General features: G+C 48.8%; 2 protein-coding genes across 3 annotated transcripts; one reads left to right on the top strand and one right to left on the bottom strand.

The window, feature by feature from the left end:
* Positions 1–486: 486 nt before the first annotated feature.
* LOC108170676 (wall-associated receptor kinase-like 6) lies at positions 487–18,935 on the bottom strand. 2 transcript variants are annotated; one of them, XR_011577019.1, is made up of 6 exons: positions 18,254–18,935; positions 17,791–18,068; positions 17,589–17,707; positions 3,883–4,084; positions 3,240–3,800; positions 487–3,153 (listed from the first exon to the last, which is right to left on the bottom strand). XR_011577019.1 is itself a non-coding variant. In XM_070815192.1 (5 exons), exons 2-5 carry the CDS (start codon positions 17,867–17,869, stop codon positions 3,544–3,546), a joined length of 657 nt encoding a protein of 218 aa, XP_070671293.1. In that variant the 5' UTR covers positions 17,870–18,068; positions 18,254–18,935; the 3' UTR covers positions 487–3,543. The 2 variants fall into 2 exon arrangements, 1 of the variants encoding a protein (XP_070671293.1); XM_070815192.1 differs by having other exon boundaries at positions 487–3,800.
* On the top strand, positions 553–2,901 carry LOC103403006 (U-box domain-containing protein 19-like). The gene has a single exon (XM_008341800.4). The coding sequence runs from the start codon at positions 553–555 to the stop codon at positions 2,611–2,613; it is 2,061 nt and encodes a 686-aa protein (XP_008340022.3). The 3' UTR covers positions 2,614–2,901.
* Positions 18,936–19,486: the final 551 nt, after the last annotated feature.

Consider the following 19,486-nt stretch of genomic DNA (forward strand, 5'->3'; position numbering starts at 1 on the left):
ACTATTCATTTTACCCTTTATTTTGTTCTTATCATTAAAACTCAAAGTTTTCAAACCCTTTTCATTAGTTTTCCTAAATAATTAGTCAATTCTAAATTATATTATTGCTCCTATAATAATAATTCATTATAAAAAATAAAAAATTCCACGTTAATTTCGAAACCGCCTCCAAATAATTCCACGTTATTAAATTCCCCCGAACACTGAGTCTCACTCTCTCGAGTGTCGGCGACCTCTCTTCACGTACACCTTCCCTTCCCATAATTGGCGCTACACGCGTCCAGCTCCCATTAGCCTTCTCAGAAACACTCTGCGAAGCCGCCATTTCACCCACCCACGTGTCTCACAGGACACGTGTTGAACGCTGAACCTCCAAGTCAAAACCCTGGCGCCCATCTTTGGAATTCGTCGGCATCGAATAAGCTTCCAACACGTGTCTCCTACTATCCTCCTTATATAAACTCACGAACGTCGAGCCCTTGAACCCAAACAAACAAACAAACAAACTAAACACCAAATCCAAGGATCAGACCTTTTTATCCATTCTTTTCAATGATTCAGAGATCAAACGGGTCAGGTCGCCGGATTCTGACGTACCCGGCGGTTCATCCGTGCGAAGCCATATCTCCGCAGACACTCCTGGCGTCACTCATCACTCTCACCTGCAACATTTGCTCTTTCAAGTCGAAAGTCTTCGCCAGCAACGCCCGAAACGCCCGAGAAATCATCCGACAAATTGGTGTCGTCCGGGTTTTTCTCGAAGCGGTTAGAGATGAATCGTCGGGTCTTCCGGCCTCCGCAGTTCTGACCTTGTCGGAGCTCCACTTGGCCTTCCAGAAAGTTCAGTTCTTGCTGGAAGACTTGGCCCGGGATGACGCCAGGGTATGGATGCTGATGAAGTCGGGTTGCGTGGCGAGTCAGTTTAGGGTCTTGAGTCGGGCCATGGGCACGGCTCTCGATGTTCTGCCTCTCGCGTCGGTCGACGCCTCCGTTGAGGTCAAGGAGCACGTGGAATTGGTGGCCAGGCAAGCGCGAAAGACGGGGTATGAAGTCGACCCGGATGATATTCGTGTCGTGGAGGCGGTGAGGTCCGTTTTGGCCGGGTTAGAGAAAGGAGTTGCTCCGGGCAAGGGGGATCTGAAATGGGTTCTCGAGTTCCTCGGGATTAGGAAATGGAGCAGGTGTGAGAAGCAAGTCAAGTTCTTGGATTCGGAAATTGGGTTCGAGAATTTGAGCCAGGAGAAGAGAGATGTGGGATTGTTGAGCAGCCTGAAGGGTTTGCTTTGCTATTGTCGATGTGTGTTGTTTGATGTTGTGGATGGTGAACCGGGTCGAAGACCCGAGACCAAATGCAGCGGCGCCGGCGTGGCGGTGGATTGCCTCAATTCAGAAGATTTCCGTTGCCCGATATCGCTGGAAATCATGGTTGATCCGGTCACGATAGCAACAGGGCAGAGCTACGATCGGTCTTCGATTGAGAAATGGTTCAGAGCTGGCAATCCCATTTGTCCCAAGACGGGGGAGAAGCTCAAGAACACGGAGGTGGTGCCGAATTTGGCGCTAAAGCGATTGATCCAGCAGCATTGTTACGAAAATGGTGTTGCATTTACTGATTCGGGTCACCGAAATCGCGACAGCGGGAGGACTAGGCTTGCAGTTGCTGGGAGTTTGGCAGCTGAGGGAGCCATGAAAATGGTGGCCGAGTTTCTTAATGGATGGCTTGAGTTTGGGACAGTAGAAGAGCAGAACAAGGCTGCTTATGAAATCCGGCTTCTTTCGAAATCAAGCATTTTTAACAGGTCTTGTTTGGTTGAAGCCGGTGTGGTTCCACATTTGTTGAAACTGTTATGTTCAGCAGATTCAGGGATTCAAGAAAATGCCATCGCCTCCTTGTTGAATCTTTCGAAGTATTTGAAAAGCAAGGCTGTGATTGTCGAAAATCGTGGTCTGGATTTGATTGTAGGTGTGGTGAAGAAAGGTCTCAGATTAGAGGCTCGTCAGCATGCTGCTGGCACATTGTTTTACCTCTCTTCGGTCGAGGAGTACAGGAGATTGATTGGAGAAAATGCAGATGCCATACCGGCATTGGTGGAGTTGATCAAGGATGGAACTGATAGGGCCAAGAAAAACGCATTGGTTGCGATTTTCGGGCTCATTAATCACCCGGCAAATCATAGGAGGGTGATAGTAGCAGGGGTAGTTCCTCTGCTTGTTAATGTCTTAACATCATTTGATAGTGAAGCTCTCGTCACAGATGCTCTGGCAATTCTTTCAACTCTCGCAGAGAAACCTGATGGATCCGTTGCAATTTCAAATTGCAAAGCTTTGGATACGATTGTAGGGATCCTGAATTCCTCCATTCCTAGGGCAGGGAAGGAGTTCTGCGTGTCTTTGTTGCTTGCTCTTTGCGTAAATGGCAGTGGAGATGTGGTTGCTCTTCTAGTGAAGAGCCCTTCGCTTATGGGACCTTTGTATTCTCAACTCAGTGAAGGCACGTCTCGAGCAAGCAAAAAGGCCAGTGCTCTCATCAGGGTCCTGCATGAGTTCCATGAAAGAAGGTCATCCGGCTCAATGTCTCCGGTTCCACAAGAGCGATTCATTCACGTTAGGTAAACCCCGAATATTTGTGGGGATACTTACATTGCTTAATTCTTTTGAGGCCTTCCTGTAAATTCAGGGTCCTGTGTAGATATGGTGTTGTTTTAGTTTGATTTTTCGTCTGGTTTGGTTTGGTTATTGGCTCGGCTTTTTTAAGAGCTAATGACTATATCAGTATATGTGATCAGCTTCCCCAATGAAGCTTTTTTGTACAAAATCATTGTTGTATTGCTCTGTATTGCAAAACTCTTTTGCCATACAAAATCAGTAATAAATCATTCACTATTGTTTCAATGTACAAAACTATGTGCCCGAGTTTCTTCGATTTCAAGCCTTGATTGGTAGGGTAAAAAATGCTGACTGTTTTTGGGTTGAGGTATCGAGTGCCTTTTCGAGTTTTGATACCACTTGGTCCATGCTTGGCCTTTGCAGCTTTAGTCCTGTGCATGACAAAGCTAGGTTGAACGCAAGGTCTAAAGCTTCCACCGAGTACTCCCCGTTAAGTTTGGGATCTGCAAATTCCGTTGCATCACCGCCTTTCTTGAGGGACCTTGCCTACAAAGACATGGAACATACGAAATCGAGTCAGCAAATTGAAATAGTTTTTTCAGAGATGTGGAGATAAAATATGACTTCACTACCATTTTACTCAGAGGCATTGGTTTGTTTAAGCTTAGATTGATAACCCTGCAGCCCGAGATAAGTTGCGGAAGAACTAAATGTCACTCTCACTTCTGAGCTCACATAGGACTGTCCCAAGTCCATAACTTTAGATAACTCGAAGTTCTCTTCAACCTGCTCATGGCTAGATTGATCGGTTTCCGGTCAAATAGGAAGAACTAGAAGATTCCACCTCTGGAAAGCGCCTACACCTAATGGCATTCTTCATTCACTGATCAACCGGGCCCTTAAATCCTTGGTTTTCAACCTCAGATGGTGACAGTTTCACTTGAAAGTTTTTGTCAATGAGAATGTTTGTTGGTTGCCAGTTGGGAATGTGGCAAGAAAAGAAGTTTGATGAAAAAAGTGGCAAATGAAGCAACAGCGGTGGTGCAAACAGAAGAAATGCAGAAAGTTTAGAGCTACCTTGATGTCACGGAGAACAATGCAGCCTCTCGGATAAGTTTGCAGAAGCCACAGACCTCCAGCACTGTCAATGGCAAGTTCTAGTCTAGTTATCCATGGCAGACTTTTATCTTTACCTGCAAATCAGCTTCAATTGAATTGGCTTTCTGAATTATCCAAATGCAAGAGAAAATTTTACGAATGGAAATATGACCCTACCAAATAGCCACCCCGAAAGGTCCCCATTTTGGCACAGTTCATAAACCAGGAAATATTCTTCTACACCCTCACAAGCTACAAGGTTTGGATGTCTAACATCGGGAAGGCTCGTTACTTCGCAGATGAATGTCTCGACAGAGCCATCATTGATTATGTGCTTCACTGCAACATGCTTACCATTTGATAGTATGCCTTTGTATACCTGTTTGGGCCCAAAATAGCAGTTTGGGCCGAGGGAGGTATCACTTTCGGCCCGGGAAGACTACGGCGAGAAAGTCATGGGGGCTTCAGCTCATGGGCTTCTAGGCCTAGATCGGTTAAATCAGAGTGCAAGTCGAGTCCTAATACAATAGGGACCCTCGACGAGATCAGTAAAACTAGAAGGCGAATCCGGCTCAGTTAAGGACTAGATTCGTAGTCCTAGCAGAGGTAGGACTGATTGAGGTAACGTTAATCCGGAGAAGGAAACCTAGTTCGAATAGGATTAGAACTCGGGCTCGGTGTTCTGCTTCTATAAATACAAGACATTCAGCAATGGAAAAGGCCCCACAAAAATCAATACAAAATTGCCCTGCGCAAACTCTCACAACTTGAGATCTTTTTCTTTTCCTTTTTCGCTGACACATCTTCCGTTGGCATCAACAGCACTGTGGAAGCAACCGGTGATATCTTAAGTCGGCATAGATAGCTCTGTCACCGTAGAGTCGGTCGGTCTCGCAGTATCTTCCGTTGGCATCAACAGCACTGCGGCGAGAACGGTCGATTGCCTATCCAAGTCTCGGTCGAGAAGGGTTTTCGAATCCTTGTTGGTCGAGGTCATCTCATTAGCCTTCTCGGCGAGGTGAGGTGTTACAGTTATTACATTCGGCACATTGTAAGCCGAATTCGGTTCGTGAACTTTGTAAGAAATAGCAGCCTTGTCTTCAGGCTCGAGAATCCAAGAGGCCGAGACGCGTTCCTTTCTCGGCCGCAATCGCAAGACGCAGAAGTCAGTAGCGCGACCCAACGCAGCATCATCAAATTTACTCCTCGGCCGAGCCTCGGCCGACGAGTTGGCATGCCCCGCAATCACCGAAGGACGTAGTTAGCTTAGAATATATTCGGCCTGCGCGCCACGTAGGCTTTGTAATTTCTAGGGTCAACATTTTGGCACGCCCAGTGGGACCCAGTGCTAAACTACGAAGTTCATGCCAATTGAAACACGATCGGTAAAAAAAAAAACAGCTATGGGAAAGTCGACAGCCGATTTACCGAGTCAGAGCATAGGACAGAGTGTGCCACAGGCGCAGAATCCCCTTAGCGTTGGTACACCTGAGTCCACGAGCGCGACTCGCCGAGAGAGAGAACTTAATCTCGGCGGTCAACTCCGTGGTTTAGAGATCCCAAACAGAAACACATGCGTTCTCAATGAAGGGATAATAGAGGAATGTGATGAGGATGGTGGTGAAGGAACAGACCCACCAACGAGGTCATTCCTCCGAAAGCGACTGGACGAGCAGTCTCGGTCAGTCGAGCAGACGTTCAGTCGAGGCATTGACAAGCTGCAGGACGCGATACTCAGTGCCAATGATCGGCAAACCAAACTGCTCGAAATGCTGGTTAGCCAAGTTGGTGGCAGCAGGCCTTTCGATCTTCGCCAAACTTGCTTGCCAGAAAACAACCCTGCACCGATTGTACCGGCCGGGCCTATTCTTGCCCCGCTCAAAACAATTAACTTAGAGAAGGGAGGAGGGTCGAACAGTAGGTCAGACGGGACCGACCAAAGGGTCGAAGCAGCATCTGTTGATATGACCGAAGTTCAGCGGATGATCGACTCCGCTATGAAGAAAGGGCCGAAGTTTCCCAAGTTTATTCATCCATACCCAGCTTACGTTGAGACGTTTGGATACCCGAAGGGCTTCAAGATCCCAGATTTTAGTCTTTTTGCTGGTGAATCGTCCCTGTCTTCGTTGGAGCACGTGGCTCGTTTCACCGCGCAATGTGGAGATGTGAATAGTGATTTCCACAAGTTACGGCTGTTCAATTTTTCATTGACCGGCTCGGCATTTGCCTGGTACATAAATCTCCCGCCTAATTCCGTCCAAAACTGGGAGGAGTTGGTCGAGAAGTTCCACGAGCAATTTTATCGGCCGGGGATGGAGATGTCAGTTTCTTCATTAGCACGGATGGCTCAAGCGTCTGATGAGTCACCAATGGATTATCTTACTAGGTTTAAATCGGCTAGGAATTGGTGCCGAGTGCCCTTACCCGAAGTCGAATTTGTCAGACCTGCTTTGAATGGTCTTGACGTCGAATACAAAAAGAAATTCTTGGGGGCAAATTTTCGGGACATGTACGAATTGGCCCAGCATGTCGAGCAGTACGATTATTTGCTCCGCGAGGAAAAGACTTCGAAGACTCCAACCCGGGGAACGATTTACAAGAACCCTACTGTCAATTATGCATCAACCGAGGATGAATGTGTTAGTGTGGATGCGGCTGAGATAGTAATAGACAAACCATACATTTGCAAGGCATTAACTCAGGTTGATTCTAGAGAAGCCAAAAGTCGCTCGGCCACTGAAGGAACATCGAAACCGTCAAAGGTTTATACTTTTGATATTACCAAGGCTGACGCAATTTTTGACCAACTGTTATCAGCAAGAATCATTAAGCTTCGGCCTGGTCATAACATTCCTAAGGCCGAGGAGCTTAAAGGAAAGGTGTATTGCAAATACCACAATTCGAGCAAACACACGACAAACAATTGCGTCGTATTTCGTGATAACGTCCAAAGCTGGATTGATAATGGCAAACTGAAGTTCCCCGAGAAGAGGATGAGTGTTGATACTGATCCGTTCCCCACGGCAACAGTAAATATGGTCGACGCGTACCTACCCAAGGACAAAGGGAAAGGCAAGGCTGAAGTGGTTGAGACACAACGCCCGCGGAGTCAGAATGTTCGGCCACGGTTCATGGCCGATTCGCGTTCAAATAAACTATCTGCGGCCTTAACGGGGCCCGCTATTGTCAAATCTTTGACGGAGTATAGCGCCGATGAAGATAGTGGGACAGCGGTTCTGTGCAGGAAATGTAAAGCGAATGTCGACAGTGAACCAGAAGAGAAACCTTCTTCGCAACCCGTGGCCGTAACTCGGCAAAAGATAGCCAATGAAGACCAACATCATGGGGTTTTTGGGAGGCTCGGTCCTAAAGTACGGATGGAAGAGACACCCCCGGTCAGGCGGCGCCTCGATTTTGATGCTTCATTTTATGACGATGATTACTATAAGCGTAATTCTAGCAGTTCAGGATCATCACGGAGTCAAAAGACCTTCAAGCCTCCTGAGCCTAGAGATCAACGTTGGTATACGTACCATTCTTCGAAGGGCGTCTATACCGCGTTGTCCAAATCTCAGAAACGCCGGCATCAACGGATGGATTGCATGGCTCGTCGACAAGCAGCCCAAGAAACTTCGGCCCCTAAGTGGCGACCGAAGGATACAGTTGCCACTAATGAAAAGCGACCACCTCCACCAATTATGACAGAGTTGGCTCAGGGAAAACGGCTGGTCGGTCAAGACGTCGAGACCATGTTTGAAGAAGCCGATAAGCGGATCAAACTTCTCATTCGACCAGGGGAAATGAAGGCACGTGTTGAACATTTCAGGCAAAAGGCCGAAAGTAAATTATCCCCGATAGCTATCCAAGAGCCTTTGGTCAAAATTCGACGGAATTTGCACCCCACGTTCCTTGGGGAGTCTTTGGAATATATGCGAGAATTTCATAAGGAACATTCGGCCAACGATTTGTATGGTTTGCCGAAGGCATGTCAGGACACCATTGATCTTGTCTTGGCTTGTCCGGATGCTGAGCGGATCATCCAGAAGACCTCAGATCCAGGATTGAAAGCAAGGTTCCAGCACATACGAGAAGCTCGTGTCTTTGGATTTGAAGTTGACCCGTATACCGATATCGATGTCGCTGACCTTCCTTTCTCGCTAGAGGACCTTCAGTATTTACGGTATCACTTTGAAGTATTTTCAGCAGTTTCTCTCTTCGGCCTTACGACCGATGAAATCGCCCGTATTGCCCGTCTTGATGCTTATCTCGACACTAGGGATGCTCGGCTACACTACCAGGAGCAGGTTCAGGACTTGACCCCAAGCTCATTGTCAATCTCGACCTTACCTGAGGCGGTCACACGGAGCCAACAAGTGGCCGAAGCAGCTCCGCCGGGTGACATTGTTGAAGGGACGGAAGAATCTCGTTGTCCGACTCTGACGACAACCAAGTCCGTAGTCGCTAACCAACCGAACGAGGAGGGTCTCGACCAGATGGGCCCGTCCGTCCTGGATAATATGGAAATTAGTATGGTTCATGTATTACCTGCCGATTTTCAATCAAGCACGGCTCAACCAAATTTCCTCGATGGAGATGTGGTTGTCGAGGAACCTGGTCATGTTGATTTTATATCGATTGCTGAAGGCGAGTCAACAGCAAGAGATGATAGCCTAAAGGCCGCTTTGGCCGAATTGTTCCCTCGTTTATCATCGGCCAAGCTTCACCATTTAAAGCCATTGTATGTAACGGCACACATCGAGGGATATCCGGTTTCTAAGGTTTTTGTCGATTGTGGAGCTACTGTCAATATCATGCCCCTGAACATCATGAAGGCCTTACGCCGTTCCAATGACGAACTTATTCCGTCAGGGATCACAATGAGCAGTTTTGTCGGCGACAAGTCCCACACCAAAGGTGTGCTTCCGTTAACTGTGAATATTGCCGGTCGCACCCATATGACCGCCTTTTTTGTGGTTGATTCCAAAACCGAGTATAATGTATTGCTCGGCCGAGATTGGATTCATCAAACCAGCTGTATTCCTTCCTCATTGTACCAAGTGCTTGTCTTTTGGGACGGCAAATCGGTCACTGTTCATCCGGCCGATAGCCAGCCCTTCGAAGCCAACATGATTCAAGCACGGTATTATGACGATCACGTCGGCTATATTACGTTGCAAGGCTTCAATGAAGAAGGACGACCGACTCGGATTTCCGTTCAGAAAGCTATCGAGGTTGGCGCCGAGACTGTCCAGCAGGATTCGGCGAGACTCGGATTAGCTAACTTTCTCCCCGAAACCGATGTTTGACGCCGATCGGGAAGCACGTAGGGCCGCGGTTTCATCTACTATGGAACGACTGCTGGCCCATTGGTATACGATATCCAAACAACCAAATTCGGGTGTCAACCTCGTCGAGTTCCTTGCTGAGGGAGATAATGGGCCTGTATTATCTTTTGATAAAATTTGAGCCGCCCCGGCCAAGCTCGAAGATCATCGGCCCCTTGTCAAGGACCCTTTGGAAGAGATTAATGTTGGGACGGCCGATGACCCACGACTTTTGTTTATTAGTGCGTTACTTCCTCAACAAATGAAGGACGAGTTGCGGGCTTTGCTTACGGAATTCAAAGATTGTTTTGCTTGGAGTTATCATGAAATGCCCGGCTTAGATCGTGCTTTGGTCGAGCATGAATTACGTATTAAGCCCGGATTCAAGCCTTTCCGTCAGCCACCTCGTCGATTCTCGACCGAAGTACAACTCAGTGTTAAGGACGAATTAGTTCGGCTTTTGAAAGCCGGGTTCATTCGGACAGCTCGATATGTCGAATGGTTGGCGAATATTGTTCCTGTATTAAAGAAAAGTGGTGCACTGCGCATCTGTACCGATTTTCGCAATCTGAATCTGGCAACGCCCAAAGATGAGTATACAATGCCGATTTCAGATCTGTTAATCGATGCCGCGGCGAATCATGCGATCTTATCTTTTCTGGATGGACATGCCGGCTATAACCAAATATTTATTGCCGAAGCCGATGTGCACAAAACTGCTTTCCGGTGCCCGGGGGCACTCGACACTTACGAATGGGTTGTCATGCCATTCGGCCTCAAGAATGCCGGCGCCACGTACCAACGGGCGATGAACACCATCTTCCATGATTTAATTGGCACCATCGTCGAAGTTTATATCGACGATGTTGTCGTCAAATCTAAACGCCGACAGACACATCTGGACGATCTCCGACAGGCTTTTCTCCGTATGCGTCAGCACAACCTCAAGATGAATCCTGCCAAGTGTGCCTTCGGTGTATCGGCCGGGAATTTTCTTGGTTTCCTCGTACATCATCGTGGGATTGAAGTCGATGAGAACAAGGCACGCGCAATCATCACTGCCCCACCCCCAACAACGAAGAAACAATTACAGTCCTTACTCGGCCAGATCAAATTTTTACGCCGATTTATTGCTAATTCGGCAGGTAAAATGAAAGCCTTTTCCACACTTTTGAAGCTCAAGGACTCCGATAAGTTCATGTGGAATGAGGAGCACCAGGCGGCGTTCACACAGATCAAGGTTTCCCTTACAAACCCACCTGTCCTGGTCCCTCCTCAGCGCGGTAAGCCTCTCAAGCTGTACATTTCGGCGGCCGCCGAGTCCATCGGTTGCCTCCTCGCGCAAGACAATGATGCCGGCCGGGAACAGGCTATCTTCTACCTCAGCCGTAATCTGAGTCCTCCGGAGATCAATTATTCCGCCGTTGAGAAGCTCTGTCTCGCCGTGTTCTTCGCTGCATCCAAGCTTAGGCATTACATGCTCCCGTCGGTCACCCAAGTCATTGCCCAGACCGACGTTATCCGGTACATGCTTACCCGGCCAATTGTGAAGGGCCGAATTGGGAAATGGACGATGGCGTTGTCCGAGTTTAGTTTGCAATACGTGCCGCAAAAAGCTGTGAAGGGACAGGCGTTGGCCGATTTCCTTGCCCAGCACCCTTCGCCTTATGATTTCGGGGGTGCTGATGTTGAGATTGGCATGGTGGTGACCCGCGACAACTATTGGACGATGTATTTCGATGGTTCCAGTACTTCGTCCTCGGCCGGTGCAGGCATCGTCATTCAGTCTCCTCACAACGATCGTTGGTATTTTTCGCTCAAATTGGATTTTGACTGTACCAATAATCAGGCCGAGTACGAGGCTCTGGTCATTGGTCTAGGCCTCCTTCTTGACCTACATGCCACTCGTGTCCTCGTCCGCGGAGATTCTGAACTAGTAATTAACCAAATTAATGGGTCTTTTCGCTGCATGAGTTGTACTCTGGCGCCTTACCACATGATCGCCAGCTATTTGGCCGAGTCCTTTGACGGCATTACATTCGAGCATATTTCTCGGGTTCATAATACCGACGCAGACGAGTTGGCTCAAATCGCCTCCGGTGCACAACTCCTGGGGGGCAAGCTAGGCCGGGAGATACCAATATTACAACAATTATACCCGGCCTTGGTTGATCAGCAAATCCTCCGTCGAGACAATGTGATACGCACCAGGGTCATGTCCTTGCCTTCGTTGTTGGATCGGCAGGACCAGGACTCTATAGAAATTTGCGCGGCCGAGGCAGTACCAGATGATTGGAGAAAGCCCATTATGCAGTACCTTGACAATCCTAACGGAAAACACAGTCGCAGGACACGGGCTCACGCCACGAACTATGTCACGTACCAGAGCGAGTTGTACCGAAAGGGTGAAGATGGTTTGTTATTGCTATGCCTCGGCCCTCAAGAGAGTGCTCGAGCGATCGCAGAGGTTCATGAAGGGGTATGCGGAGCTCACCAGTCTGGACGAAAAATGCGATGGCTACTCCGACGACACGGTTATTTTTGGCCGAGAATACTGAAAGATTGTATCGAGTTTGCACGAGGATGCGTGCAGTGCCAAATCCATGGGCCTATACAAAGGGTCCCGGCCGAATCGCTACATTCGGTCATTAAGCCGTGGCCGTTTAGAGGATGGGCCATGGACGTAATCGGCAAAATCACGCCGACTTCTGGAGCTGCTACGCATGCATGGATAATAGTCGCAACTGATTACTTTACTAAGTGGGTCGAAGCAAAATCATATGCCGAATTAACGTCTAAAGAAGTTTGCGATTTCGTGGAGGAACACATTGTGACCCGGTTCGGTGTGCCAGAAACGATCATAACCGACAATGGAACAATCTTCACAGCCGAAAGGTTTAAGGAATACACGGCCAATTTGAAAATTCGGCTGGAACAGTCCACACCGTATTATCCACAGGCGAATGGGCAGGCCGAGGCAAGTAATAAAGTGTTGATTGGCATCCTCGAAAAAATAATAAAAGAGAGGCCTGGCATGTGGCATTTGAAGTTGAACGAGGCATTATGGGCATACCGAACGTCGTCCCGATCGGCGACTGCAACAACCCCGTACGCATTGACTTACGGACACGATGCGGTGCTACCAGTCGAGTTGAGCATAAATTCGTTGCGATTAATTGAACAAAGTAGTTTGTTTAGCGCCGAATATAATCAGTCCATGAGACAGGAACTAGAAGATTTGGAAGAAGCGCGACTTGACGCTTATAACTTACTGGTGGCACAGAAACAGATTGCCGAGCGAGCCTATAACCAAAAGGTACGACAGAAAACGTTCGGCGAGGGTGAATTGGTGTGGCAAACGGTGTTGCCCGTAGGAATAAAAGATCCTAGGTTCGGCAAGTGGTCGCCGAATTGGGAAGGGCCGTTCATTGTGCATAAGGTATACGGTAAAGGGGCGTATCATCTTAAAGACCGGACTGGAGTAGTTCACAAATTACCAATTAATGGGAAGTTATTGAAGAAATACTATCCGGTCACATGGGAAATGCGTGAATAAAAAGTTTGTTGTAGGAAAAGTCATTCCATTAAAATTGACAGGTATTACAAAAATGAGTAGGTCTAAATACATTCAAGGAGACGAGGGAAGAAGAGTGCTGAGCAGAGCTTTCAATTCCAACCACCGCACGTCGGCCATGATGACTTCGGCTTGCCGATTCTTTTTGTCTAGCCTCAGGCGCTCGACCCGTTTTTTGGCCGCCGCATACTCAGTTAGGCGATCCTTCCCGCCTGACTCGAAGTCCCTCGCAAGTTCAGAAGCAATGACCGACCGGCGTTTTGTTAGTTCGGCCATCTGACGGTCGAGCTCGGCTAACGCTTCTCCTTTTGCCCGTAGATCGTCAATCTTCGGACGGAGGGTGTCTTGAACGGCCGTGGCGGCTTGCAGGTCCTGTTCGGCCTTCAGAGCAGTCTGGAAGATGCCAAATGTCTCCCGAACGCGCTCCAAAGCAGACGATGCCCGAACAATGGCATCTCCGCTTAGGCGACCGTCGGCCCCAAGGTCGTTCAGACACACGCCGAGCAGATCAAGACCGTTGCGCTCAAGTACTTGCGATGAAGAGAGCGACAGGACTTCTCGCAACTGGGTTAGGGCGCTTGGATCGGCAGCCTCAGTTGGAGCGGCCGAAGGGCCAGACTCTGCAGTCGTACTGGAGAGGAGAGCTTTGAATTCAACCTCCCATGAAGCCTGCACGAATAAACAAGGTTAAGCTTAAAGGAAGTCATGACAAGAATAGCAAGAAGGTGTCGTTTTTTAACCTGCTGAGAGGAGACCTCGGCCATGTCCCCAGGGTCGTTGCTCGAACCTAAAGAACTCAATGGCCGAGCCCAGTGTCTCAGATTGCTTCTCACTTCACGAGGCCGATGGAGGTTATCTACGTTTGATGGCCACTGAGGCGGCCAGGAAATATAGATAACGCCCTTCGGCGCATAGAATTGACGGTGAAAAGAATGTACAGGCACCTGACATTTAGTTTTTCCTTGTTTAGAATTCTAAAGCAGAAAAGCAATCAGGAGGAAAATCGAAGGTACTTACAAAAGCCGAGGTAACCTCTTGTGGAGGGATGTGGAAGCCTTGGTCTTGAGGATGGATCGGCGATTCCGCCGTGGCCTCGGGTTCCTCGAGCAGGCGTTTGCCACGGTCGGCTGCCGATGGGCCGATTGGCGTAGCTGCTTCAGTGGAGGCAGGGACGTCCTGGTCTTGAGAAGGAACGAGAGGTTCGGCCGCCGGGGTCGGTTCCTCGACCGTGTGCTTGCCACGATTAGCCGAGGAGGGGCCGGGTTGAACCGCCATCTCGGATACTGGAGGAGTTCGTTGACGAGTAGGAGGACGACGCGCCAGCGGGACCTCGTCGCTCCCCTCACTCTCTTCCAGCACGAAGACCGTGGGCTTTGGATTATTGGGAGAGGTTTCCTCGGTCGTAGGAACCGCCTGGTGTGAGACAGGTGCCTTCTCGACAGAGGGAGGTACGACTGATTCGCCGGCCACAGAAGCAGGCCGCGCTGGGATCGTCTCTATGGCTGAAGCCGGCTGTTTCTTGACCCCAGAATGGCCGGCGGCGGGAGAAGGGGAAGCACTGGGAGTCGTCGTGTGGCTGGAAATAACGTGGATCTCCCGTGCACCTTTCTTCGCCAGTTGCTTTACCCGCTTGGCAGGCGGGGAAGGCTTGATAGCCGGCCCGGCCTCTTGGCGAGGCCGTTTGGTCAGCCCGGCCCTACCAGCAGGTTTGTCCTTTTTGGCCACGACCGATTTTTTCCCGGCCATAGCAGCGGCAACTACCTCTGTCTTTCTCAAAGGCCGACTACCTAAAAGGATAAAGACAATTCAGTAAGGCGTACAACAGGCAAGGTTGAAGAAAAAGGGGGAATTGAACAACTACCTTGAGAATGGGGGGCCGGGGCTTTCTTAGGTCGGTTACCGAAGAGCCTGTTTAGTACATCCTCGACCGGCGCACCGAAGAACTCTTGAGTGTAATTTTCCCACCACTCACCGAAGGTGTCAGTGCAATGGGTTTCTGGGGTGGCCGGTCGTAGGCGAAATCTTTGGCAGTACTCTTGAAACTCCTTCGCGGCAGTCCTGCACTCGTTCTCTGAAGAGCGAGGCTCGCGTCCGCGGCTCAATACTGTGCGGGAAGAGAGAAGGGGGACGGGACAGCCCTGAAGATAGCCGAGCTGACGGGCAAGGAAGTTCGGATGGTACACTTCCCACCCCGACCGTTTCCCGTCGCAGCCGAGAGGAAGGTCGCGAGCAAGCACGAACGACCCCCAGGTTCGGCGAAGAGCGGCGTCCTCATCTGCCGCCCACGTAGAGGTAGGCAGTTTGATGGAGGGGGGGGTAATCACGACGACGACAAATCAGGAATTCGTCGCTTGTGAGATCGTCAAGGGCAAAGAGGTACCTAAACACCTCTTCGGCCTGATGAGGAGGCGTTGGTCGGGAGGCTAGCTGAGGACCAAGAGCCTCTGTTGCTGAGAAATCAGCTATAGCCGGCCGAAGGGAGGCGAAGTACACCTGCAACCAGAGCTGGAAGACCCAGAGAGGGCCATTCTGGTGGGGGTCCACCGTGTGGAGAGTCGCCTCGGCCAGGCAACGGAAGAGGTGAGCAAGAATATTAGAACTCAGCGCCAGGACGCGACCACTGGCCAGGGCTTCGGCCACTGGCATATTCTCGACCAAACATTTGTTTGATTTGGTACAACAAATGTATTTATTGTACCAGTAGAAGAGGAAGGCTTCATGCTCTCCTTCTCGCAGGTCCTCTTCCCCTCGACCGGCGAAGTGAAGGTAGAGGGTGTTGTAGTTGAGAAAGTTCTTGTGGAGCTTCTGTATTTCATCCCTCGACGGGATGTGACCGTCACTATTCAGGGTCTCGAAGGCTCGACGGTCGAAGAGCGTCTTCAGATCGATATTCGACGGGTGCCCGGAGAGGGTCGCGTCGATAGGGATCCCGGTGGCCGAGGTCCCCAAAATGGCGGTGATGTCCAGGATGGTGGGACCAATGGGACCAAGGGGAAGGACCATTGTGTTGGTGGCTGAGCACCAGAAGCATAGAGCGGCTAGGAGCAGCTCCTTGTCAGGGACAATGTCCATCGACGAAAGGAGGATGGCGTCGTAGATGCCCAGGATTTTCCATTTTTCGCCGAAGAGCCGTTCCATTCGGACAACCCAGGTCGCCCAGGTGGTGGTCGTCGAGGGCCAGGAGCCTTGGGGCTTTGCCGCCTCCCATCTCGACCATTCAAACCCTTGGAGCAAGGGTGTAAGGCAGTGTTCCTGGAGAAGACCAGTGATGGTCGGCGGGATTGTTGCCTTGAAGAGAGGACCCAGGATTTGGTGGACGGTGCTCATGTCGTTCTCGAACCGTATATTCTTGATCGAGCTCCGATCAAGGATCTTCTGATGCTGGTCGCATTCCCGGGAAAGCTTGGAGATGAAGGAGGCCATTGTAAAAGCACAGCGTAAGGAGGTTTTTTGGGTTGGGGATTTGAGGACGAAAGCTTGGAATGGAGGAATGCACTTGAGAGCAAGAGTAGGGGATTTCAGGAAGTTTGAGAACGTAAAGTACAAATGAGGAAATTTCGGTATTTATAGAGTAATGGGAGGAAGAGCAATCGTTCGAAATTCAAAACAAAGGGCAAAATCGACCGGAGGAATCGTTGATCATGATGAGCATTTGGGGAATGCGGTTGAGAAGACCGACGGTTTTAGGTTTTGGGGGCGCACGATCGCGTGTGACGGCGAAGTTAATGACGAAAGACGGTTCGACGCCTGCACGATGACAGGAGGGCTTACGGACTGATGAAATGGCTCGCGGATTGAGATAGTGGTCATAATGACGAGACGGTTCGGGCAGGCGCACGCTTCAGACGTCATTATCGGGGATTGGCCATGTTAGGGGATGCCACGTGGCGAGTGGTTTAGCAGGATCAAGATCGTGCGAGCATGTTCAATAAATACGCCTTGGAACTCGGGTATTGGGATCCTGAGTGGTAGATTCGCTTCTTCAAGGCCGAAACTCGGCCGAAGGTTTCAGGCCGAGGACCTCAAAAGCGAGGGGGCAATGTTTGGGCCCAAAATAGCAGTTTGGGCCGAGGGAGGTATCACTTTCGGCCCGGGAAGACTACGGCGAGAAAGTCATAGGGGCTTCAGCTCATGGGCTTCTAGGCCTAGATCGGTTAAATCAGAGTGCAAGTCGAGTCCTAATACAATAGGGACCCTCGACGAGATCAGTAAAACTAGAAGGCGAATCCGGCTCAGTTAAGGACTAGATTCGTAGTCCTAGCAGAGGTAGGACTGATTGAGGTAACGTTAATCCGGAGAAGGAAACCTAGTTCGAATAGGATTAGAACTCGGGCTCGGTGTTCTGCTTCTATAAATACAAGACATTCAGCAATGGAAAAGGCCCCACAAAAATCAATACAAAATTGCCCTGCGCAAACTCTCACAACTTGAGATCTTTTTCTTTTCCTTTTTCGCTGACACATCTTCCGTTGGCATCAACAGCACTGTGGAAGCAACCGGTGATATCTTAAGTCGGCATAGATAGCTCTGTCACCGTAGAGTCGGTCGGTCTCGCAGTATCTTCCGTTGGCATCAACAGCACTGCGGCGAGAACGGTCGATTGCCTATCCAAGTCTCGGTCGAGAAGGGTTTTCGAATCCTTGTTGGTCGAGGTCATCTCATTAGCCTTCTCGGCGAGGTGAGGTGTTACAGTTATTACATTCGGCACATTGTAAGCCGAATTCGGTTCGTGAACTTTGTAAGAAATAGCAGCCTTGTCTTCAGGCTCGAGAATCCAAGAGGCCGAGACGCGTTCCTTTCTCGGCCGCAATCGCAAGACGCAGAAGTCAGTAGCGCGACCCAACGCAGCATCATCAAATTTACTCCTCGGCCGAGCCTCGGCCGACGAGTTGGCACGCCCCGCAATCACCGAAGGACGTAGTTAGCTTAGAATATATTCGGCCTGCGCGCCACGTAGGCTTTGTAATTTCTAGGGTCAACAATACCTTACCAGCTCTTCCTTGGTCAATGAAGTTGTCTGCACTTAGATTGTCGGTCGCTGAATAGATTTCCTTGCTTGATATCTTAAGGCTGCCGGATTCTTCAGACAGTAAATCATCTGATGCTGTCCAGTAAAAAAAAGGGTAGCAACAATTCACAACTGTTGGATTTGTAGTAAGATATGAAACTAGTTGTAGAAATAAATACCATCTTTTCGTGCTGAAAATCTCATAAGGTCCATGTTGCAATGAGTAATATTGCTGCAATTCCTGCTGGACCACGACATAGAATCCACAGAATTGACCTTCTCATGAATTAATCAAAAGATTCAAACTACCAAGAAACAGAACTTCACCATGACCGCTAACTAAATGACAACTGACTGCAACTTCCTAGAATTTAGGACTCAAAACTGAGTTGACATTATGTATTTAGAGTACCTGTGCTCAAGTTTATACCACTACTTCCCGAGCTTCGCTGTTCATCTGCAATGGAAGGAAAGGAGATCACTTAGCTGGAGTTTAAGGGTTTGTGTGCAACTGCTTCTAGGTCCTAGAAGCGTTTTTTGGAAAAGCACCTGCTTCAGGCACTTCTAGCAAAGCGCTTATGAGCAGAAGTAAAAATACGAAAATAATAAATCGAATCAATTGCCTTTCTTGACTGCCTATACCTTCTGAAAGTCTCTGGTCCCCAAGGGTTTCATGAAGTGCTGAAACTCAATTCTTATCATCAATCCTCCTGCTTGTTAAAGTTACCGAAACTGCAAAGCTACACATATCAGCTTCAAGCTTTGATGACTCCTCATTTTCCGTCAATGCTACAATCTCTTCCCACCTTCTCAGACATGCACTACGAGCCTGATCCTGCTTGAACTTGTCACCCGTCCCAAAAGATTACAACCTTCATCTGAGATTATCAAAAACATCTACTTTCGTGTAGTCAGAGCATCCGCCGGCTCCACTTGTTATCTTGTCAATGCCACAACTCAAAACATCATCTTTTATACCCTTCATTGAAATTAAGCAGTTTGTCTGCTCTGTCGAGTTTAAGAAGAGCTGCCCTGTCCCCCAAGGTGCATAAGTAATCATCGAAAGCTGCTCGCAACAATTGCTGATAAATCCACCCCAATTTCCAGCTTCACAACTCGTGCCGTGCCGTGCTGACGAGTCTTGGACATCAAATACACACTCAATATCTGGGGTTTTTTAGAAGGAAAAGGTTAAGACGCTAAGGAATAGGAAGAGTACTATCATAAGGGGCAGTTTGCGGTTCTTCATTCGATTAAGACAATGGAAATTCAACACAAGTTTGGCCATGGAGTTGGGGGGGGGGGGGGGGGGGGGAGAGAGAGAGAGAGATTTGAAGTTGGAAGAATGCAAACCAGGCGAATGGCTGTGAGGTAACGCAGAAGTGAGAAAGCTGGTGCAGGTGAAAGAGCTTTGTTGTGGCATGTCTTTATGCAGGCTAATCTAAACAAGGATTGAGGCTGGTAAAATGAATACAAGAAACTTAACCTAAAAATCGAGAAAACTCTATGTAAGGATACCGACCACGTCATTTGTAGGGCAGCTTTAAAAAAAAACTATCAAACCTAATGTATTTTGATCTTACTCGACCTCACGCTGATCTCACCTAATATGAGAGTTCCACTAATCAGGAAGCTCTACGACCCTACTAAGCTTTCCTCCTCAAGGACGGATGTAGCATTGAAGATTAAGATTCTTAACTTCAGTTGTAGATGGTCAATTTTGAAAATTGAGACTTTGAGCTGGTGTATGATCATGTCTCTATGGTTTTGACAAGCATATATTTATCACCCAAACAATATCATTTAATTTTTAATTAGTACGAAATTACTTTGTAAAAATCGCAATTCCAAAACACAGTATCTTCTAAATCTGTT

Source organism: Malus domestica, chromosome 16, assembly GCF_042453785.1.
Source record: "Malus domestica chromosome 16, GDT2T_hap1".
Classification (NCBI taxonomy): domain Eukaryota; kingdom Viridiplantae; phylum Streptophyta; class Magnoliopsida; order Rosales; family Rosaceae; genus Malus; species Malus domestica.